This window comes from Heptranchias perlo, chromosome 1, assembly GCF_035084215.1.
Source record: "Heptranchias perlo isolate sHepPer1 chromosome 1, sHepPer1.hap1, whole genome shotgun sequence".
In the NCBI taxonomy this organism is placed as follows: Eukaryota; Metazoa; Chordata; class Chondrichthyes; order Hexanchiformes; family Hexanchidae; genus Heptranchias; species Heptranchias perlo.
Window position 1 is genome coordinate 194,054,838 of NC_090325.1, and position 24,489 is coordinate 194,079,326.

A 24,489-nucleotide genomic window follows, 5' to 3' on the forward strand; every position below is an offset into this window, starting at 1 on the left:
GATTAGGAAAAAAAGGAGGGCTTTTGGCAGATACAAAAGGCTAAGGACGGAGGAAGCCCTAGAGGAGTACAAAAAGTGCAGGGGGATACTTAAAAAGGAAATTAGGAGATCAAGGAGGGGCCATGAAAAAACTCTGGCGAGCAAAATAAAGGAAAATCCTAAGATGTTTTATAAGTATATTAAGGGTAAGAGGATAACTAGGGAAAAAATAGGGCCCATTAGGGACAAAAATGGCAATCTGTGTGTGGAGCCGGAAGATGTAGGAGGGGTTCTAAATGAATTTTTTGCATCTGTTTTCACTATGGAGAAGGACGACGTAGACAGAGAAATACAACAGGGGGACTGTGATATACTCGAACATATTAACATCGAGCGGGAGGAGGTACTGGCGGTTTTAGCAGGCCTAAAAATGGATAAATCCCCAGGCCCGGACGAAATGTATCCCAGGCTACTGTGTGAGGCAAAGGAGGAGATTGCGGGGGCTCTAACACATATATTCAGAACCTCTCTGGCCACAGGGGATGTGCCAGAGGACTGGAGAACCGCTAATGTAGTACCATTATTCAAGAAGGGGAGTAGGGAAAAACCGGGGAACTACAGGCCAGTGAGCCTAACATCAGTGGTAGGAAAATTATTGGAAAAAATTCTGAAGGACAAAATTAGTCTCCACTTGGAGAAGCAAGGATTAATCAGGGATAGTCAACATGGCTTTGTCAAGGGAAGATCATGTCTGACTCATTTGATTGAATTTTTTGAGGGGGTGACTAGGCGTGTGGATGAGGGTAACGCAGTGGATGTGGTATACATGGATTTCAGTAAGGCCTTCGATAAAGTCCCGCACAGGAGACTGGTCATGGAGTCCAGGGTGCTTTGGCACTTTGGATACAAAACTGGCTTAGTGGCAGAAGGCAGAGGGTAATGGTCGAAGGTTGTTTTTGTGACTGGAAGCCTGTGGCCAGTGGGGTACCACAGGGATCTGTGCTGGGGCCCTTGCTGTTTGTGGTCTACATTAATGACTTGGATATGAATGTAAAAGGTATGATCAGTAAGTTCGCTGATGATACAAAAATTGGTAGGGTGGTAAATAGCGAGGAGGATAGCCTCAGTCTGCAGGACGATATAGATGGGTTGGTCAGATGGGCGGAACAGTGGCAAATGGAATTTAACCCGGAAAAGTACGAGGTGATGCACTTTGGAGGGACTAACAAGGCAAGGGACTACACAATGAATGGGAGGACCCTAGGCAAGACAGAGGGTCAGAGGGATCTTGGTGTGCAAGTTCACAGATCCCTGAAGGCGGCGGATCAGGTAGATAAGGTGGTAAAGAAGGCATATGGGATACTTGCCTTTATTAGCCGAGGCATAGAATATAAGAGCAAGGAGGTTATGATGGAGCTGTATAAAACACTGGTTAGGCCACAGCTGGAGTACTGTGTGCAGTTCTGGTCGCCGCAGGAAGGATGTGATCGCTTTGGAGAGGGTGCAGAGGAGATTCACCAGGATGTTACCAGGGCTGGAGTGCTTCAGCTATGAAGAGAGACTGGGAAGATTGGGTTTGTTTTCCTTGGAGCAGAGGAGGCTGAGGGGGGACATGATTGAGGTGTACAAAATTATGAGGGGCATAGATAGGATGGATACTCAGGAGCTTTTTCCCTTCGTTGAGGGTTCTATAACAAGGGGGCATAGATTCAAGGTAAAAGGCGGGAGGTTTCGAGGGGATTTGAGAAAGAACTTTTTCACCCAGAGGGTGGTTGGAGTCTGGAACTCACTGCCTGAGAGGGTTGTGGAGGCAGGAACCCTCACAACATTCAAGAAGCATTTGGATGAGCACTTGAAATGCCATAGCATACAAGGCTACGGACCAAATGCTGGAATATGGGATTAGATTAGACTGGGCTTGATGGCCGGCGCGGACACGATGGGCCGAAGGGCCTCTATCCGTGCTGTATAACTCTATGACTCTATCTATGACACAGTAAATTCCTCTCGCCCATTCACTATACGAAGATGGCACCTCTTTCCATTACATCCCAGATAAATCTTTGACCATAAATGCAATTTGTTTTTACGCGCCACAGTTATACACATTGTGTATAGATTTACGCATGCATGTGTATATGTTTGCACACGTACATGTCTGCGTGTATACACACGTGTGCACTCTCACATAACTTGCACTACAGCTCCCAGGGTGCAGCGCATAATAAACTTTCTGTGGTTAGTTGGGGGGAGGAGTTGCGAGAAACTTCCGTAAGTTTTGTTCCACTACATTTCCCGGAGAGAGAGAGAGTGTGAGTTGAGTGTTTGGGAAGTGCTGAGTGTTTCCGCACTCACTGATGAAGATGCGCACTTGCCTTCGGTAGGGGCTCCCGGCGAGGAGCGCACTGCGGGGAGATGAGCGACTCATCCATCGACTGGCTGACCAAAGACCGAGCCGGTGCCGGTACCGAGGACGACGGTCTCCGCGATCTCGAGTGAGTCCACACCCGCCTCCCCCTGTAGTCGGCAAGGTTCCGTGGAGGGACTTTATTCTCCTTATGTACAAGTGTGTGTGTGTGTGTGTGTTTTGCAACGCAAACTGGAAAAGCCACACGCCAGGTCGTGAGTGCAATTTCTGTTTAAATGTCAATCTGAATAATAATAATAATAATAATAATATTAGAAAATGACACCAGTAAATAATATCTCGGTTTCTGGAAGCTCCAGTTAACTGCTTAGGGAATTGAGGCTTTGCAAAAAGAGGAAAAGGATTAGCAGTGATTTATTAATCTCTAATCAGTCTGTAATTTTAATCAGCATCTTGAAACAGGAGGGTTTTTTTTTAAAACGCTGTTGGCATTTTTCTTTTGCAATTCCGTAACCATAATCGTGTTTCCAGCCTGTGTTCCCCACTGTCTGACACCTAACAGGTTAAAATTGCAAGGAGTGAACCTGAGAACCGCCGTTCTCCCCCTCGAATGTACCGACGTGTTCCTTTGGTCCGCTCTTAAGTAAAAGTGCCTTATTTCAAATTATCTGATCACTCCAAAAAAAACAAAAATGAAGCACAAAAATCCCACTTTGCTGTGTTATTTATGTTGCTCAATTCAAATTTTTAGTGCTTTTATATTTAAAAAGGGCTTTGAATTATTAGGCATAGTCTATATTTTATATCTGGTTTCTGTTTCCTACATTACAACAGTGACTACACTTGGAAAAATACTTAATTGGTTTTAAAACGCTCTGGGACCTCCCGCGGTTGTGAAAGGTGCTATAGAAATGCAGATTCTTTCTTTCCGATTGGCTATTTTGTTATCATGTAACAAGTTGTTGTTGTTAGGTGTGAAACTGACACCACAATCTGATTTTTTTCCCCCTTAAATGAAATCTTTCTGCCTCATTCCCTGTTAACTATGAATGGAATTAAGCAGAGGATTGTCAGTGCCGCACATCACAAAATGGGTTAATATCATGAATCTGGCCCCAAATAATTTGCTTTTGAGGTGAGGTGATGTTATTTCCACCTACTTCCATCTCCATAACGTCTCCCGTCTCCACTCCTGCCTCAGTTCACCTGCTGCTGAAACCCTCGTCCATGCCTTTGTTACCTCAATGTGGAGATGCCGGTGATGGACTGGGGCGGACAAATGTAAGGAGTCTTACAACACCAGGTTATAGTCCAACAGTTTTATTTGAAAATCGCAAGCTTTCGGAGGCTTTCTCCTTCGCCAGGTGAGTGACTCACCTGACGAAGGAGAAAGCCTTCGAAAGCTTGTGATTTTCAAATAAAACTGTTGGACTATAACCTGGTGTTGTAAGACTCCTTACATTTGTTACCTCAAGGCTAGACTATTTCAATGCTCTCCCATCTGCCACCCTTAGTAAAGTTGAGCTCATCCGAATATTCCATTCTCACCAAGTCCCGTTCACCCATCACTTATTCCGCATACACATGCGAAATACACATGTACAGATACACAAATCACTATAAGTAGCGACGCAGGTTAATAAGGCCATAAAAAAGGCAAACCAAGCACTGGGGTTCATTTTTAGAGGGATAGAATTGAAAAGCAAAGAAGTTATGTTAAACTTGTATAAAACCTTGGTTAGACCACACTTGGAGTACTATGAACAGTTTTTTAAATTCGTTCATAGGATGTGGGCGTCGCTGGCAAGGCCGGCATTTATTGCCCATCCCTAATTGCCCTTGAGAAGGTGGTGGTGAGCCGCCGCCTTGAACCGCTGCAGTCCGTGTGGCGAAGGTTCTCCCACAGTGCTGTCAAGTAGGGAGTTCCAGGATTTTGACCCAGCGACGACGAAGGAACGGCGATATATTTCCAGGTCGGGATGGTGTGTGACTTGGAGGGGAATGTGCAGGTGGTGTTGTTCCCATGTGCCTGCTGCCCTTGTCCTTCTAGGTGGTAGGGGTCACGGGTTTGGGAAGTGCTGTCGAAGAAGCCTTGGCGGGTTGCTTTCAGTGCATCCTGCAGATGGTACACACCACAGCCACGGTGCGCCCGTGGTAAAGGGAGTGAATGTTTAGGGTCATAAATATAAGATAGTCACTAATAAATCCAATAAGGAATTCAGGAGAAACTTCTTTACCTAGAATGTGGAACTCGCTACAGCAAGGAGTAGGTGAGGTGAATGGCATGGATGCATTGAAGGGGAAGCTAAGTAAGTACACGTGGGAGAAAGGAATATAAACATCTATATTATAAAAAGAATATAGAGGCACTGGAGAACGTGCAATAAAGATTTACAAGGATGATACCAGAATTGAAAGGTTATATCTATCGGAAAAAATTGAACGTTCCCCTCCAAGTCACACACCCTCCCAACTTGGAAATATATCGCCGTTCCTTCATTGTTGCTGGGTCAAAATCCTAACAGCACTGTCGGAGAACTTTCACCACACGGACTGCAGTGGTTCAAGAAGGCGGCTCACCACCACCTTCTCTAGGGCAATTAGGGATGGGCAATAAATGCCGGCCTTGCCAGTGATGCCCACATCACATGAACGAATATATTAAAAAAAAAACAGGCTGGGGCTCTTTTCTCTAGAAAAGAGAAAGCTGAGGGTGTGACCTGATAGAGGCCTTTAAGATTATGAAAGGGTTTGATAGGGTAGACGTAGGGAAGATGTCTCCACTTGTGGAGGAGACCAAAACTGGGGGCCATAAATATAAGAGAGTCACTAATAAATCCAATAAGGAATTCAGGAGAAACTTCTTTACCCAGAGAGTGGTGAGAATGTGGAACTCACTACCACAAGGAGTAGTTGGGGTGAATAGCATAGATGCATTTTAAGGGGAAGCTGGATAAACACATGAGGGAGAAAGGAATATGAAGATATGCTGATAGGGTGAGATGAAGTAAACAGAGTGGGAGGAGGCTCGTGTGGAGCAAAAAAACACCGTAATAGACAAGTTTGGCCGAATGGTCAGTTTCTGTGCTGTAAACTCTATGAAATAGATTGGTTTCAGTTTCAGTGAAACTGATCACAGCACGAGTCAGAAGAGGGGAGAGAAATTAAGAAGAATGGTGCAGGTACCTGTTCTTGATAAGAAGCCCTGTTAGGATTAGTGATCATGACACTTTTATTGATGATATACTTTGGTACAATGTGAAAGGGAGACGAACTAAATCTTCTGAACTGGACTTTTTTTCCAACAAATTTATATTGTACTTAGGACTATATTTCCCTTTGAACCTGAAAGGACATTGAAGCAGAAAGATTGTAACAAGGAGCATGAGGAATAGCTTTCGGATACCCTCTTTTTATGAATGGAAAGTTTTGGTAATTGTTTAAGAATATGTAAATATCTCCACATTCAAATCTAAAATTGTCATGAGTGCAGTTGATGGTAAAGGGATCCTGGACCACAACTTCAAGGTAAACATTAGGAACAGCTTGAAACTTGTGACGGTAAATGTAGGACTGATATGGCGCCTTTCACCGAGGCCCCGTCTGCCCTTTCGGGTGCACGTAAAAGATCCCCTGGCGCTATTTCGAAGAAAAGCAGCAGAGTTCTCCCCGGGTGTCTTGGCCAACATTTATCCCTCATCCAACGTAACTAAAACAGATTATCTGGTCGTTATCACTTCGAAGTTTGTGGGATCTTGCTGTGCTCAAATTGGCTGCCGCGTTTCCTACATTACAACAGTGACTACGCTTCAAAAGTACTTCATTGGCTGTAAAGCGCTTTGGGACGTCCTGAGGTCGTGCAAGGCGCTATAGAAATGCAGTGTCTGCCTTTCATTCTGCCTGTCTCTGTCTGTCTTTCCCTCTGTTTGTTTGTGTGTCTGTCTTTCTGTCTTACTCCCGAGCACTACCCATCCGCTCGCACACTCACCTGTGACATTTAACTGTGATTTCTCTATGCCAGTGCCAGATTTCCTTGACCCATTGTATCATTGGGTTGTCCAGTTTATTGTAATCTTGGTTACAATGATGATGGAGGGTAATTTTTATGAGGAGCCATCTTCCTTTTAGTAATAATTTGCCCCTGCATTCCTTGTGGGTTCCACTGTAAGACATTCCAGTGTTTTGAAATGTAAAACAGAAAGGCTTTCTAATAATCCCAGCGGTTTAAACTCTTTTTTTGTTTTTACTGTTTCCAGGTGAGGTCAGTCCGTCTTTAGCTCTTGTGCACAGTGTGACGTACCCACGTGTTTATGTGTAAGGGCCTGCCTACACCTCCTGAGTACCACACGTTGCTGTCATTCTTGGTTCCACCTGTAGTTTCAGGGGATTTTTCAACTGAGTCATAATATGTAGAGAGTGACTGATCAGATTTATTGGATGCCTTTCTGCTTACAACATAATTGAAGAAAATCTTTGAAGAGTAAAGGGAATTTTTTTCTTACTGCTAATAAAAGGTGATAATTCTTAATTGACTTTGGCAGATTGCCAAATTCAGTTTTTCTAAGGACGATATCAGAAAGGAGAGGTTATAACTAGCAGGAAAGACTGAACAGGCTGGGGCTCTTTTCTCGCGAAAAGAGAAGGCTGAGGGATGACCTGATAGAGGTCTTTAAAATTATGAAGGGGTTTTGGCAGGGTAGATGTAGAGAAGATGTTTCCAATTGTGGGAGAGCCCAAAACATAGGGGCCATAAATATGAGGTGAGTCACTAGTAAATCCAATAGGGAATTCAGGAGAAGTGTCTTTACTCAGAGAGTAGTGAGAATGTGGAACTCGTTACCATGTGGAGTAGTTGAGGCGAATAACACAGAAGAATTTATGGGGAAGCTAGACAAACACATGAGGGAGAAAGGGATAGAAGGATATGCTGATAAGGTGAGGTGGAGGAGGCTTGTCTGGACCTGTTGGGCCGAATGGCCTGCTTCTGTGCTGTAAATTCTATGTAACTCTATGGTCTTCTGCTGACTGAAATATGATACTGTCGGCTTATCTAAACTTGCACGTTATTTCTTGTACAACATATTAATAACCACGAATCCTTTCTGTTGCAGAAACTTGGCAGTTTCCTTCTTGAAACCCCTGCAAGCTTCCTGTTCAAACACATACACTGGCAGTTTCTTCTGTACATCGATCACCCTTTTGTTAAAAGAAATATTTACAGGGCTATGGGGAAGGAGCAAGGGAGTGGAACTAATTGAATTTTCTTTCAAAGAGCCGGCACAGGCATGATGGGCTGAATAGCCTCCTCCTGTGCTCTATGATTCTCTAAGTAAAACCCGTATTGCTAGCAGAGAGAATAATTTTCAGTCACTCAGAGTTGGTTTGTTCAGCCTGCTATTTGGGCCTTCCTCTTCCCCTCTTTCTCCCTCCCTGCCCCCCGCCCGCCCCCTCCCATTCTACAGTTAAGTTTCTGTAATGCATTTAGAGGAAAGAATAGATTGCTTTTTATTGGTGTCTAAACAGACTCATCACACCGTTATGTTATAGCCCCATGTGCATTCCCTTACTTGACATCACTCCATGCGTGTACTCTGGTGTTTGTGAAAGGAAATAGAGGAAAAATTAATTATTTCAAAAAAATGTGGAAGGGGAGAAAGAAAAATGGTGAACACCTGAAGGTGACTTGTAGATAAAGGTATGACTAAAATAACTCAGCCTTAAAAATATTCAATGACCCTGCCTCCACCACTCTCTGGGGAAGGGAGTTCCACAGACTCACGACCCTCCGAGAGAAAAAAAATTCTCCTCATCTCCGTCTTAAATGGGAGACCCCTTATTTTTAAACTGTGGCCCCTAGTTCTAGTCTCTCCCACAAGGGGAAACATTCTCTCAGCATCTACCCATTCTAGTCCTCTCAGGATCATATATGTTTCAATAAGATCACCTCTCATTCTTCTAAACTCCAATGTATACAGGCCCAACTTGTCCAACCTTTCCTCATAAGATAACCCCCCGTCCCAGGATCAGTTGAGTGAACCTTCTCTGAACTGCCTCCAAAGCAATTATGTCCTTTCTTAAATAAGGAGATCAAAACTGCACACAGTATTCTAGATGTGGTCTCACCAATGCCCTGTCCAACTGTAGCAAAACGTCTCTACTTTTATATTCCATTCCCCTTGCAATAAATGGCAACATTCCATTTGCCTTCCTAATCTCTTGCTGTACCTGCATGCTAACTTTTGGTGATTCATGTACTAGGATACCCAGACCCCTCTGTACCTCAGGGTTCTGCAATCTCTCTCTATTTAAATAATATACTGCTTTTCTATTCCTCCTGCTAAAGTGGACAAGTTCACATTTTCCCACATTATACTCCATCTGCTAAATTTTTGCCCACTCACTTAACCTATCTATATCCCTTTGTAGACTCCTTATGTCCTCTTCACAACTTACTTTGCTACCTACCTTTGTGTCATCAGCAAATTTAGCAACCATACATTCGGTCCCTTCATCCAAGTCATTGATATAGATTGTAAATAGTTGAGGCCCCAGCACTGATCCCTGTGGCACTCCACTCATTATATCATGCCAACCTGAAAATGACCCATTTATGCCTACTCTCTGTTTCCTGTTAGCTAACCAATCCTTTATCCATCCTAATATGTTACTCCCTACACCATGAGCTCTTATTTTGTGTAGTGGCCTTTGATGTGGCACCTTGTCAAATGCCTTCTGGAAATCCAAGTACATCACATCCACAGGATCCCCTTTATCCACGTTGCTTGTTACTTCCTCAAAGAACTCTAATAAATTAGTCAATCATGATTTCCCTTTCACAAAGCCATGTTGACTCTGCCTGATCGCATTGAGATTTTCTAAGTGTCCTGCTATAACCTTCTTAATAACAGATTCTAGCATTTCCCCTATGACAGATGTTAAGCTAACTGGCCTGTAGTTTCCTGCTTTCTGTCTCCCTCCTTTCTTGAATAGAGGAGTTACATTTGCTATTTTCCAATCTGATGGGACCCTTCCAGAACCTAGGGAAATTTGGAAAATTAATACCAATGTATCTACTATCTCTGCAGCCACTTCTTTTAACACCCTAAGATGAAGTCTGTCAGGACATGGGGACTTGTCAGCTTTTAGTTCTAATAATTTTTTCAAAACCCTTTCCCTGGTGATTGTGAATGTTTTAAGTTCCTCCCTCCCTTTCATCTCTTGATTCACAATTATTTCTGGCATGTTATTTGTATCCTCTACAGTGAAGATGGATGCAAAATATCTGTTCAATTCATCCGCCATTTCCTTATTCTCCGTTATTCAGGAGGCTGAGGGGTGATTTGATTGAAGTGTTCAAAATTATGAGGGGCCTAGATAAAGTGGATAGGAAGGACCAATTCCCTTAGTGGAGGGGTCAATAACCAGGGGGCATAGATTTAAATTGATTGGTAGAAGGATTAGAGCGGAAATTAGGAGATTTTTTTTCACCCAGAGGGTGGTGGGGGTCTGGAACTCACTGCCTGAGAGGGTGGTAGAGGCAGAAACCCTCAACTCATTTAAAAAATACCTGGATGTGCACCTGAAGAGCCGTGACCTGCAGGGCTACAGACCAAATGCGGGAAAGTTGGATTAGGCTGGGTGGCTCGTTTCTCAGCCGGCGCGGACACGATGGGCCGAATGGCCTCCTGTGCCGTAAATTTTCTATGATTCAATGAGGAAGGACAGGTAAAGGCTGCTTCCTGGTTGGTTCCAAAATGGCTGCTCCGTCATTGGTCTCAATCCACCAATCAAGCATTAGTCAGCTCTAATCCTCCAGACCTGTGGAGATTAATTAAAGAGCTCAGGCTAAAAGTCTGGGTTCACACGCACACAAACCCATGCTGGGTGACAGGAGCGTGCCCATGGGACATGCCGGTTGGTGGCTTTCGAAAGGGAACTGGATAAGTGCTTGAAAGGAAAAAAAAATTGCAGGGCTACGGGGATAGGGCGGGGGAGTGGGGCTAGATGGATTGCTCTTGCATAGAGCTGGCATGGACTCGATGGGCCGAATGGCCTCCTTCCATGCTTTAACCTTTGTGATTCTAATAATCTGTTTTAGGGATTTTGCATGAGGGATAAATATTGGCCAGGGCACTGGGGAGAACTCCCCTGCTCTTCTTCGAAATAGTGGCCGTGGGATCCTTTACGTCCACCTGAGCGGGAAGACGGGGGCCTCGGTTTAACGCCTCATCTGAAATATGGCACCTCCGACAGTGCGGCACTCCCTCTGCCTAGCTTAGATTTTGTGCTCAGGTCTCCGGAGTGGGACTTCAAACCACAACCTTCTGACTCAAAGGCAAGAGTGCTGACTGAGCCATGGCTGATGGGGATATAAATTATACCTCTGGTCGTTCGTTTAGCAATAGAATCCAAATCTGTTAAAAAAAATTAAAAAAAATGAACTGCAAGCTACACTGCTGCACATGAGCTACAAAAAAATTGAATGGAAATGAGATGAAGACGTGTGGAACGATTCTTGGAGCTCTTCGTTCTGTTTCCATAACTTGAACTCGAAAAACTCTGGTGTTACAGAAGTTGGAAAAAGTAGTTTATCCGTTGATTTATTCTTCCAGCAGAACACAACGTCCCTGATCACAACTCTTGAATGCAATTTTGTTTTTTTAAAAAAAAAAATTGAGTAAGGAATTCTTTGATATTTTTAAATGCCTTGTGAGTGTACAAGTCAGTTCTGGGATCAATTAGTAATAGCAGGAAGGGTCGATGCTAATTACAAACAGGATTTCTACCCTTGCAAAACTGAATGTTGCTATTAACATCTAGAGTACTTTTGTTCTAGGAGGAGCTCTAGAAAATGACTTGTTAGCACAGAAGAGGGTCTTGAGAATATGCTTTCTCGGGGCTTGAGAGGAAGGCTGCAGGGCACGGCAGGGCAGGGGTCACTTGTCTGCTGATGAATGAAAGAAAGACAGACTTGCATTTATACAGCAACTTTCATGACCTCAGGGCATCCCAAAGTGCTTTACAGCCAATGAAGTACTTTTTGAAGTGTAGTTACTGTTGTAATATAGGAAACGTGGCAGCCAATTTGTGCACAGCGAGATCTCACAAAGAGCAACGTGATAATGACCAGATCATCTGTTTTTTAGCGATGTTGGTTGAGGGATAAATATTGGCCGGGACACCAGGGAGAACTCCCCTGATCATCTTCGAATAGTGCCATAGGATTTTTTATGTCCAATAGGCAGCACCTCCGACAGTGCAGCACTGGAGGTGTCGGCCTAGATTTTGTGCTCCGGTCTCTGGAGTGGGACTTGAACCCACAACCTTCTGACTCAGAGGCAAAAGTTTTACCCACTGAGCCATGGCTGACACTATAATAGTCTCAAAATGTAATTCCTGCACTCTGTGCGCATACTGTATGTATGTACACATTCATGAATGCAAGTTGAAAGAAATTTGTGTAAACAAAAAATGATGATATTTGTATGTTGATCACAATGCAGTAAATATGTTGGTATTTGAAAGTATTCATTGGACCAGCCATTGCTCTCACTGTAACTGATCCTTTCCAAACACACTCGATTTGGTCCAATAGTCCAGGATTCATTCTTAGGCAAAAGAGCCTCATTTAATTCAATATGTACAAGTTGATCAGTGGTGGGGGGATCAAAACCAAGTGCAGTCTTCAGGTGAGGTGGGGTTAGAGGGTGAGGGATAATTGGACCAGGAAGTGCAGATATAATTCAATTCCCCATGTTAAAAGTCATACATTTTTTTTATTTTTATATTTCCATTATAAATGACTTGTCTGCAACAAAGACCACAACAACTTGCATTTATTTCGTGCCGTTAACATAGTAAAACGTCCCAAGGCGCTTCACAGGAGCGATTTATCCAACAGAATTTGACACCAAGCCACAAAAGAAAATACTAGGACAGGTAATCAAAAGCTTGGTCAAAGAGGTAGGTTTTAAGGAGTGTCTTAAAGGAGGCGGAGAGGTTTAGGGAGGGAATTCCAGAGCTTAGGGCCTAGGCAGCTGAAGGCACGGCCGCCAATGGTGGAGCGATGGAAATTGGGCATAGGAACAGGAGGAGGCCATTCAGCCCCTTGTGTCTGTTCCACCATTCAGTGAGATCATGGCTGTTCTGTACCCTAATTCCATTTACCCACCTTGGCTCCATATCCCTTAATACCCTTGGCTAGCAAAAAAATCTATCAATCCCAGATTTAAAATTATTAATTGAGCTAGCAACTACTGCTTTTTGTGGGAGAGAGTTCCACACTTCAACCACCCTTTGTGTGAAGAAGTGTTTCCAAACTTCTCTCCTGAATGGCCTGGCTCTGATTTTAAGGTTATGTCCCCTTGTCCTGGACTCCCCCACCAGCGGAAAAAGTTTCCCTCCATCCACCCTATCAATTCCTTTCAAAATCCTAAAAACGTCAAACAAATCACCCCTGAACCTTCTATGTTCCAGGGAACACAAGCCTGGTTTATGTAATTTCTCCTCATAATTTAACCCTTGGTACTTAACCCTAGTAACATTCTGGTGAATCTGCGCTGCACTCCTTCCAAGGCCAATATATCCTTTCTAAGGTGCGGTGCCCAGAACTGTACACAGTACTCCAGCCTAACTAGGGCTTTATAGCTGTAGCACAACTTCCCCTTTATATTCTAGCCCTCTAGATATAAAGGCTAACATTCCATTAGCTTTTTTGGTTATGTTTTGTACCTGACCACTATATATTTTAGTGATCTCGTGCCCTTTAGGAACGTACACAATATCGTGCACTGTGGAATAGCTCAGTTCATCTTTTCTGAAATGGACTGTGGGACAAGATGAGGTTTTCTGTTTGATATTGTGCAAATCTTTTTTCTTTGACTCACAAGGCAACGGAAGCAGGACCCTGGAACTGCTGTAGAGTTCGATAGTCATTCGCTCGAGAGTAAACATTTAAACTGTGGAAGGTCCTGGTTCAGTCTCCGGCCTGTGTTAAGTCAGCTGATCTCAACTGGGCAAGAATGGATGGACAGGGGTGTGTGGGGAGAGCACTACCAAATCACCACAGGTTCCCACTCCTTATTGCCTGTGTGTTTCTGCACATTTGTATATATGTGTGTGTGTGTGTATACATAAGAACATAAGAATTGGAGCAGGAGTTGGCCGTACGGCCCCTCGAGCCTGCTCCGCCATTCAATCAGATCATGGCTGATCTTCAACCTCAACTCCTCTTTCCCGCCCTATCCCCATATCCCTTGATTCCCCCGAGATTCCAAAAATCTATCGATCTCAGTCTTGAATATACTCAACGACTGAGCACCCACAGCCATCTAGGGTAGAGAATTCCAAAGATTCACAACCCTCTGAGTGAAGAAATTTCTCCTCCTCTCAGTCCTAAGTGTCCGGTCCCTTATCCTGAGACTATGCCCCCTAGTTCTTGACACCCCAGCCAGGGGAAACAGCCTCTCAGCATCTACCCTGTCAAGCTCCCTCATAATATATGTTTCAATGAAATCATCTCTCATTCTTCTAAACTCCAAAGAGTATAGGCCCATTCTACTCAACCTCTCCTCATAGGACAACCCTCTCATCCCTGGACTCAATCTAGTGAACCTTCGTTGCACCGCCTCTAAGGAAAGTATATCCTTCCTTAGATAAGGAGACCAAAACTGTATACAGTACTGCAGATGTGGTCGCACCAAAACCCTGTACAATTGCAGCACTCTGGTACTCCAACCCCCTTGCAATAAAGGCTAACACTTGCCTTCCTAATTGCTTGCTGTACCTGCATGTTAACTTTGTGTTTCGTGTACAAGGACACCCAAATCCCCCTCAATACCAACATTTAATAGTTTCTCACCATTTAAAAAATATTCTGTTTTTCTTTTCTTCCTACCAAAGTGAATAACCTCACATTTCCCCACATTATATTCCATCTGCCACCTTCTCGCCCACTCAACTAACTTGTCTCTATCCCTTTGCAGACTCTTGGTGTCCTCCTCACAGCTTACTTTCCCATCTAGCTTTGTATCGTCAGCAAACTTGGATATATTACACTCGGTCCCTCCATCTAAGTCATTAATATAGATTGTAAATAGCTGAGGCCCAAGCACTGATCCTTGCAGCACCCCACTAATTACAGCCTGTCAACCTGAAAATGACCCGTTTATCCCTACTCTTTTCTGTCCTTTAACCAATCCTCTGTCCATGCTAATATATTACCCTCAACCCCATGAGCCCTTATCTTGTATAATAACCTTTTATGTGGCACCTTACCGAATGCTTTTTGAAAATACAAATATACGACATCTACTGGTTTCCCTTTATCTACCCTGCAAGTTACATCTTCAAAAAACTCGAATAGATTTGTCAAACACAATTTCCTTTTCATAAAATCATGTTGAGTCTGCCTAATCATATTATGATTTTCTAAGTACCCCACTACCACGTCCTTAATAATGGATTCCAGCATTTTCCCGATGACCGATGTCAGGCTAACTGGCCTGTAGTTCCCTGTTTTCTCTCTCCCTCCTTTCTTGAATAGCGGTGTTACATTTGCTACCTTCCAATCCACTGTGCACACCGTATGTGCGTGCATCTGTACATGCGTGTGTATGTGTCTGTATATAGGGTGGGGTATCAGGGGCCAAAATTGGAGGAGTGCAGTGGTGGTGCTGGAGTCCCTGCACTGTGGGAAGGGTGTAATTAGAGTGCAACAGGTTTACATCATCTGCTTCCATTATAAACATGGAGACAGAGGGCGTGAAATTGGCCTTCACCCGTTGCGTAAAACATGTTTATGGCAAATCAGCGCGGTGCAAAAACGGGCTGCCATGAGCCCATTTCACATGACTGGCCTTCAACTAATTTCCCTCTTTTCCCCCTCCCGTCCCCTCTCCCATTCCTACCCTGCTATCTGTTCCCTTCAAAGAGTCTTTGTTCTCTTTCAAAACTCAACTTTTAAAAAAAAAATTAGAATGAGGAAAGGAACCATCTTTCTTTCCCTCTCTTGCACTTCTTCTAAAGTTGGATTTCACCCGCTCTGTCTTACAGCTGTAAGCCATTAGCATTTGTCTTTTCTAACTATAAGTAATGACGCAGGTTAATAAGGCCATTTAAAAGAAGCAAGCCAAGCACGGGGGTTCATTGCTGGAGGGATAGAATTGGAACACAGAGAAGTCATGATAAACTTGTACAGATAGAGCAGGAGATAAGAGAGGAGGAGGAGTTGCGTTCTTGATTAGGGAGAACATCACGGCAGTAGTGAGAGGGGATATATCCGAGGGTTCGCCCATTGAGTCTATATGGGTAGAACTGAAAAATAAGAAGGGAGAGATCACTTTAATAGGATTGTACTACAGACCCCCAAATAATCAACGGGAAATTGAGGAGCAAATATGTAAGGAGATTACAGACAGCTGCAAGAAAAATAGGGTGGTAATAGTAGGGGACTTTAACTTTCCCAACATTGACTGGGACAGCCATAGCATTAGGGGCTTGGATGGAGAGAAATTTGTTGAGTGTATTCAGGAGGAATTTCTCATTCAGTATGTGGATGGCCCGACTAGAGAGGGGGTGTAAAACTTGACCTCCTCTTGGGAAATAAGGAAGGGCAGGTGACAGAAGTGTTCGTGAGGGATCACTTTGGGACCAGTGATCATAATTCCATTAGTTTTAAGATAGCTATGGAGAATGATAGGTCTGGCCCAAAAGTTAAAATTCTAAATTGGGGAAAGGCCAATTTTGATGGTATTAGACAGGAACTTTCAGAAGTTGATTGGGAGAGTCTGTTGGCAGGCAAAGGGACATCTGGTAAGTGGGAGGCTTTCAAAAGTGTGTTAACCAGGGTTCAGGGTAAGCACGTTCCTTATAAAGTGAAGGGCAAGGCTGGTAGAAGTAGGGAACTTTGGATGACTCGGGAGATTGAGGCCCTAGTCAAAAAGAAGAAGGAGGCATATGACATGCATAGGCAGCTGGGATCAAGTGGATCCCTTGAAGAGTATAGAGATTGCCGGAGTAGAGTTAAGAGAAATCAGGAGGGCAAAAAGGGGACATGAGATTGTTTTGGCAGATAAGGCAAAGGAGAATCCAAAGAGCTTCTACAAATACATAAAGGGCAAAAGAGTAACCAGGGAGAGAGTAGGGCCTCTTAAGGATCAACAAGGTCATCTATGTGCGGAACCACAAGAGATGGGTGAGATCCTGAATGAATATTTCACATCGGTATTTACGGTTGAGAAAGGCATGGATGTTAGGGAACTTGGGGAAATAAATAGTGATGTCTTGAGGAGTGTACATATTACAGAGAGGGAGGTGCTGGAAGTCTTAACGCGCATCAAGGTAGATAAATCTCCGGGACCTGATGAAATGTATCCCCGGACGTTATGGGAGGTTAGGGAGTAAATTGCGGGTCCCCTAGCAGAGATATTTGAATCATCCACCGCTACAGGGGAGGTGCCTGAAGATTGGAGGGTAGCAAATGTTGTGCCTTTGTTTAAGAAGGGCGGCAGGGAAAAGCCTGGGAACTACAGACCGGTGAGCCTGACATCTGTAGTGGGTAAGTTGTTAGAGGGTATTCTGAGAGACAGGATCTACAGGCATTTGGAGAGGCAGGGACTGATTAGGAACAGTCAGCATGGTTTTGTGAGAGGAAAATCATGTCTCACGAATTTGATTGAGTTTTTTGAAGGGGTAACCAAGAAGATAGATGAGGGCTGTGCAGTAGACGTGGTCTACATGGACTTCAGCAAAGCCTTTGACAAGGTACCGCATGGTAGGTTGTTACATAAGGTTAAATCTCACGGGATCCAAGGTGAGGTAGCCAATTGGATACAAAATTGGCTTGACGACAGAAGACAGAGGGTGGTTGTAGAGGGTTGTTTTTCAAACTGGAGGCCTGTGTCCAGCCGTGTGCCTCAGGGATTGGTGCTGGGTCCGCTGTTATTTGTTGTTTATATTAATGATTTGGATGAGAATTTAGGAGGCATGGTTAGTAAGTTTGTAGATGACACCAAGATTGGTGGCATTGTGGACAGTGAAGAAGGTTATCTAGGATTGCAACGGGATCTTGATAAATTGGGCCAGTGGGCTGATGAATGGCAGATGGAGTTTAATTTAGATAAATGTGAGGTGATGCATTTTGGTAGATCGAATCGGGCCAGGACCTACTCCGTTAATGGTAGGGCGTTGGGGAGAGTTATAGAACAAAGAGATCTAGGAGTACAGGTTCATAGCTCCTTGAAAGTGGAGTCACAGGTGGATAGGGTGGTGAAGAAGGCATTCGGCATGCTTGGTTTCATTGGTCAGAACATTGAATCCAGGAGTTGGGATGTCTTGTTGAAGTTGTACAAGACAGTAGTAAGGCCACACTTGGAGTACTGTGTACAGTTCTGGTCACCCTATTGTAGAAAGGATATTATTAAACTAGAAAGAGTGCAGAAAAGATTTACTAGGATGCTACCGGGACTTGATGGTTTGACTTATAGGGAGAGGTTAGATAGACTGGGACTTTTTTCCCTGGAGAGTAGGAGGTTAAGGGGTGATCTTATAGAAGTCTATAAAATAATGAGGGGCATAGATAAGGTAGATGGTCAAAATCTTTTCCCAAAGGTAGGGGAGTCTATAACAAGGGGGCATAGATTTAAGGTGAGAGGGGAGAGATACAAAAGGGTCCAGAGGGGCAATTTTTTCACTCAAAGGGTGGTGAGTGTTTGGAACGAGCTGCCAGAGGCAGTAGTAGAGGCGGGTACAATTTTGTCTTTTAAAAAGCATTTGGACAGTTACATGGGTAAGATGGGTATAGAGGGATAGGGGCTAAGTGCAGGCAATTGGGACTAGCTTAGTGGTATAAACTGGGCGACATGGACATGTTGGGCCGAAGGGCCTGTTTCCATGTTGTAACTTCAATGATTCTATGATAACCTTGGTTGGACCACACTTGGAGTATCGTGCACAGTTCTTGTCTCCATATTTTGTAGAAAGGAAGTAGAGGCACTGGAGAGGGTGCAAAAAAGATTCACAAGGATGATACCAGAACAGAGAGGATGTACTTGTCCGGAAAGGCTGCACAGGCTGGGGTTCTTTTCTCTGGAAAACAGAAGGCTGAAGGGTGACCTGATAGAGGTCTTTAAGATTATGAAAGGGTTTGATAGGATAGACGTAGAGAAGATGTTTCCACTTGTGGGGGAGACCAGAACTAGGGGCCGTGAATATAAGATAGTCAATAATAAATCCAATAGGGAATTCAGGAGAAGCTTCTTTACCCAGAGAGTGGTGAGTATGTGGAACTCGCTACCACAAGGAGTAGTTGAGGTGAATAGTGTAGATGCCTTTAAGGGGAAGCTGTATAAAAGCATGAGGGAGAAAGCAATATATTGATAGGGTTAGATGAAAAGGGGTGGGAGGTTGCTTGTATAGCCCATAAACACCGGCATAGACCAGTTGGGTGGAAAGGCCTGTTTCTGTGCCGTAAACTCTATCTCAAATGTGTTTTGTTGACTGTTACATAATCATCTGGCTTCAAAATTCAATTGGTCTCTTATTTGGAAATTAAAGTAACATTACATGAAGAAAGATAAATATTGTCTTCCCCATCACATCTCTGTCTCTGCGTCTCTCACACACCACTCTTAGTTGCTGTCTTTCACTTTGTAAAGTTTGTATATAATCAGAACAAGTTCACACAGACAGACAGACAGACACAGTCGCTCATCTCTTTTTTTAAAAAAAAAACCCACCGTTTTATTGTCCTCTAGCTTTTCTTTAAATAATTTTGGAAAATCTTTTGAGCGGAAACTGTTAGAAGTTTTTAAAAGAAAAACTCAGTTTAGCTGAACGAACAATACTGATACGTACAGTTCTGGTCACCACATTACAGGAAGGATGTGATTGCACTAGAGAGGGTACAGAGGAGCTTTACGAGGATGTTTCCAGGACTGGAGAATTTTAGCTCTGAGGGAAGATTGGATAGGCTGGGATTGTTTTCTTTGGAACAGAGGAGGCTGAGGGGTGATTTAATTGAGATGTATAAAATTATGAGGGGCCTAGATAGAGTGAATAGGAAGGACCTATTTCCCTTAGCAGAGAGGTCAATAACCAGGGGGTATAGATATAAAGTAATTGGTAGAAGGATTAGAGGGGAGCTGAGGAAAATAATTTTCACCCAGGGGGTGGTGGGGGTCTGGAACTCAGTACCTGAAAGGGGGTAGAGGCAGAAACCCTCATTGCATTTAAAAGGTACCTGGATGTGCACCTGAGTGCCCTAACCTGCAAGGCTACGGAGCAAGTGCTGGAAAGTGAGATTGGGTTGGGTAGCTCTATTTCAACCGGCACAGACACGATGGGCTGAATGGCCTCCTTCTGTGCCATACATTTTCTATGTTTAAATTATGTCCAGTGCACGTGCGTGATCTAAATTCAGCTCACAGCATCACAGCTCTGCCTGGGAAAGCCAGAGAGAGGCTTCAAGTAAAAATGTTAATCAAGGCATTAAAAGACACAAAAGATAATTCAGTGGATAACTTTAATATTGTTATTGGAAAATATCTAATTTTTATTTGGAAAAGCTTACATAGGCATTTTTCATTATAAAATATGGGCATAGGAATAGAAAAGGTTGACACAAAATTGCGACAAACGTGACCACAGGAAGTCAAGTTGTGCAGACAGGAAGTGTAAGCTGACGCAAGATTCTTAATGTAGTATCAAAGAAGGTTCTTCAAACATTGAAGAGTAAAGGTTTTATATGGGGGAAGTATTTTTAATGCAAAATGAGTAATCTTTTGTGCTTTGGCGATTGTAATCCGGGGGAGATCCTACTCTGCTGAGATTGTCTAATGATTGACCCTTTCCAGGTCCCGAGTTGGTAGAGGTGTTCACTGATCTGACGCCTCGGCGTCAACTGAATAAAGTTGAGGGAATCGACCTGATTGTTAAATGTTGGATCTCTTCAAGGGAGATGTGCAACACTGGTAATAAAGACTGACATTGGTGCCAGGTGTTTTTCCAGAAGGCAAGAAAGAGGAAGTGTGTTTGTTCCTTTTGTACAGTATCCTTCCCCTTTACTTAGTGAATTTTTTTCTGCTGGATGGACGGGTGTATTCCTTTATGGTTACTAAAAATGTACAACTGAATTTGAAGAGCAAAATATAATTTAAAAAAAATTTTTGTCTGGCCAAAGGGTAGGGATCTAACAACAAATGTAGTTTATTGACCTTTCAGATCCATTCCGACTAAGGAAGAAATAACTTGCATATGGATAGTGCCTTATCACGAATTCAGTTCACCTTGCGTACTGAACAATTTCTTTCAAATTGCTGCTTTATATAGACAAATGTAGCCGCCAGTTTGTGGACAGCAAGATTCCCCAAACACGAAACGAGGCCAATGACCAGTCAATCTGTTTTTGTTTTGTTGATGTTGATTTGATGGAGAAATGTTGGCCAGGGCATTGGGAGAACTCCCTGCCCTTCTTCGAAATAGCACCTTTTTAGGTCCACCTGAGCAGGTAGATAGGGCCTCAGTTTAATGCGTCATCTCCAACAATGCAGGGCTCCCTCAGTACTGCCCTGAAATGTCAGCCCTAAATTGTGCTGAAGTCCTGGAGTGTGCTTTGGACCCACAACCTTCTGACTCTGAGCAAGTGGACAGCTAACTGAACCAAGCTAACGATGTGGTTTAACAATAAGCCCTTGAGTTGGAGAAGTCTCATTGTATCATAGTCATACAGCACAGAAGGAGGCCATTCGGCCCATCATGCCCGTGCCAGCTCTTTGAACGAGCTATCCGATTAGTTCCAATCTCCTGCTCTTTCCCCATAGCCCTCTAAATTTTTTCCTTTCAAGTCTTTATCTAATTCTCTTTTAAAAGTTACTATTGAATCTGCTTCCACCGCCCTTTCAGGCAGCGCATTCCAGATCATAACAACTCGCTACATTTTTTTAAAAAAAGTAGTGGACAGGGGAATGTCAATGGATGTTATTTATATGGACTTCCAGAAGGCATTTGATAAGGTCCCACATAAGAGACTGTTGGCTAAGATAGAAGCCCATGGAATCGAGGGAAAAGTACGGACTTGGTTAGGAAGTTGGCTGAGCGAAAGGCGACAGAGTAGGGATAATGGGTAGGCACTCACATTGGCAGGATGTGACTAGTGGAGTCCCGCAGGGATCTGTCTTGGGGCCTCAATTATTCACAATATTTATTAACGACTTAGATGAAGGCATAGAAAGTCTCATATCTAAGTTTGCCGATGACGTAAAGATTGGTGGCATTGTAAGCAGTGTAGATAAAAGCGATATTGATAGATTGGGTGAATGGGCAAAACTGTGGCAAATGGAATTCAATGTAGACGAATGTGAGGTCATCCACTTTGGATCAAAAAAGGATAGAACAGGGTACTTTCTGAATGGTAAAAAGTTTAAAAACAGTGGATGCCCAAAGGGACCTAGGGGTTCAGGTACATAGATCGTTGAAGTGTCATGAACAGGTGCAGAAAATAATCAATAAGGCTAATGAAATGCTGGCCTTTATATCTCGATGACTAGAGTACAAGGGGGAAGAAGTTGTGCTGCAGCTATACAAAACCCTGGTTAGACCGCACCTGGAGTACTGTGAGCAGTTCTGGGCACCGCAGCTTCGGAAGGACATATTGGCCTTGGAGGGAGTGCAGCGTAGGTTTACTAGAATGATACCTGGACTTCAAGGGTTAAGTTACGAGGAGAGATTACACAAATTGGGGTTGCATTCTCTGGAGTTTCGAAGGTTAAGGGGTGATCTGATCGAAGTTTATAAGATATTAAGGGGAACGGATAGGGTGGATAGAGAGAAACTATTTCCGCTGGTTGGGGATTTTAGGAGTAGGGGGCACAGTCTAAAAATTAGAGCCAGACCTTTCAAGAGCGAGATTAGAAAACATTTCTACACACAAAGGGTGGTGGAAGTTTGGAACTCTCTTCCACAAACGGCAATTGATACTAGTTCAATCGCTAAATTTAAATCTGAGATAGATAGCTTTTTGGCAATCAAAGGTATTAAGGGATATGGGCCAAAGGCGGGTATATGGAGTTAGATCACAGATCAGCCATGATCTTATCAAATGGCGGAGCAGGCACGAGGGGCTGAATGGCCTACTCCTGTTCCTATGTTGCCTCTGGTTCTTCGGCCAATCACCTTTAAATCTGTGTCCTCTGGTTACCGACCCTTCTGCCAGTGGAAACAGTTTCTCCTTATTTACTCTCAAAACCCTCATAATTTTGAACACCTCTATCAAATCTACTCTTAACCTTCTCTGCTCTAAGGAGAACAACCCCAGCTTCTCCAGTCTCTCCACATAACTCAAGTCCCTCATCCCTGGTACCATTCTATTAAATCTCTTCTGCACCCTCTCTAAGGCCTTGACATCTTTCCTAAAGTGTGTTGCCCAGAATTGAACACAAAACTCCAGCTGAGGCCTAACCAGCGTTTTATAATGGCTTAGCATAACTTCCCTACTTTTGTACTCTATGCCTCTATTAATAAAGCCCTGGATCCTATATGCTTTTTTAACAGCCGTTTCAACTTGTTCTGCCACCTTCAAAGATGTGTGTACATATACCCCCAGGTCTCTCTGTTCCTGCACCCCTTTAAAATTGTACCATTTAGTTTATATTGCCTCTCCTCATTTTTCCTACCAAAATATATCACTTCACACTTCTCTGCATTAAATTTCATCTGCCATGTGTCTGCCCATTTCACCAGTCTGTCTGTGTCCTCCTGAAGTCTGTTACTATCCTGTACATTGTTTACCACATTTCCGATAGGCTCTTGTCAATAACCATAACAACATAAGAAATAGGAGCAGGAGTAGGCCATTTGGCCCCTCGAGCCTGCTCCGCCATTCAATACGATCCTGGCTGATCTTCGACCTCAACTCCACTTTCCCGCCCAATCCCCATATCCCTTGATTCCCCATGAGTCCAAAAATCCAACGATCTCAGCCTTGAATATACTCAATGACTCAGCATCCACAGCCCTCTGCGGTAGAGAATTCCAAAGATTCACAACCCTCTGAGTGAAGAAATTCCTCCTCATCTCAGTCTTAAATGGCCGACCATTGATGTTTGATTTGATCTGTGGATAATCCGAAAGATCCCTTTGATTCTTGGTTGACGAGGCTATCCTTTCACAAGTAGTTCACTGTCCCCAATCCGAGGTGAATTTGGGATTGTTTAATCACCAAAAGTAATGGAGTTCTTTTTTTAAACTTAAAAACACCCAACTGAATAGCAATAACTTACATTATACCAACATTGTTGGGGAAATTAAGTATAGTTGGGCGCAGTGCGTAAGTTACTGCTTAAATAATAATGAGCCCAAGTGCTTGTCTAAAGGGACAGAGGAGAATTTTAAGGGCGAGTCACCCAGGTACATTCTGGTACAGTACGTCATGATCAATTGCAAAGGAGCCGACTATCGTTTCAACTGATCCACGGTGCAGAATAAATAAAAAGATGATGAAAGATTAACAAAAGTTTATGAATCACTGGTTAGGCCTCAGCTGGAGTATTGTGTCTAATTCTGGGCACCGCACTTTAGAAAGGATGTCAAGGCCTCGGAGAGGGTGCAGAAGAGCTTTACCAGAATGGTACCAGGGATGAGGGACTTCAGTTATGGAGACTGGGAGAAGCTGGGATTGTTCCCCTTTACAGCAGAGAAGGTTAAGGGGAGATTTAATAGAGGCGTTCAAAATCATGAAGGGTTTTGATAGAATAAATAAGGAGAAACTGTTTCCACTGGCAGGAGGGTCGGTAACCAGAGGACACAGATTTAAGATAATTGGCAAAAATTCCAGGAGGGGGGAGACGAGGAGAATTTTTTTTTTTACACAGTGAGTTGTTATGATCTGGAATGCGCTGCCTGAAAGGGCGGTGGAAGCAGATTCAATAATAACTTTCAAAAGGGGAATTGGATAAATACTTAAAAAGGAAAAAAAAAATTACAGGGCTATGGGGAAAGAGCAGGATAGTGAGACTAATTAATTGGATAGCTCTTTCAAAGAGCCGGCACAGGCACGATGGGCCAAATGGCCTCTTTCTGTGCTGTATGACTCTATAAAGTTTGAAGCAGTGCAGTTGTGTAATGGCTCTACCGATGGATGTGGTTGC

The 24,489-nt window shown here is 43.5% G+C and overlaps 1 protein-coding gene across 1 annotated transcript in view; it reads left to right on the forward strand.

Annotated features, from left to right (window-relative positions):
• The first annotated feature begins 2,249 nt into the window (after positions 1-2,249).
• Positions 2,250-24,489, forward strand: part of dapp1 (dual adaptor of phosphotyrosine and 3-phosphoinositides) — a 68,377-nt gene continuing 46,137 nt past the window's right edge. The window contains exon 1 of the mRNA XM_067994508.1: positions 2,250-2,474. Within this exon, the coding sequence (XP_067850609.1) occupies positions 2,395-2,474 (80 nt within the window). The 5' untranslated portion in view covers positions 2,250-2,394. The remainder of the gene's footprint in view (positions 2,475-24,489) is intronic.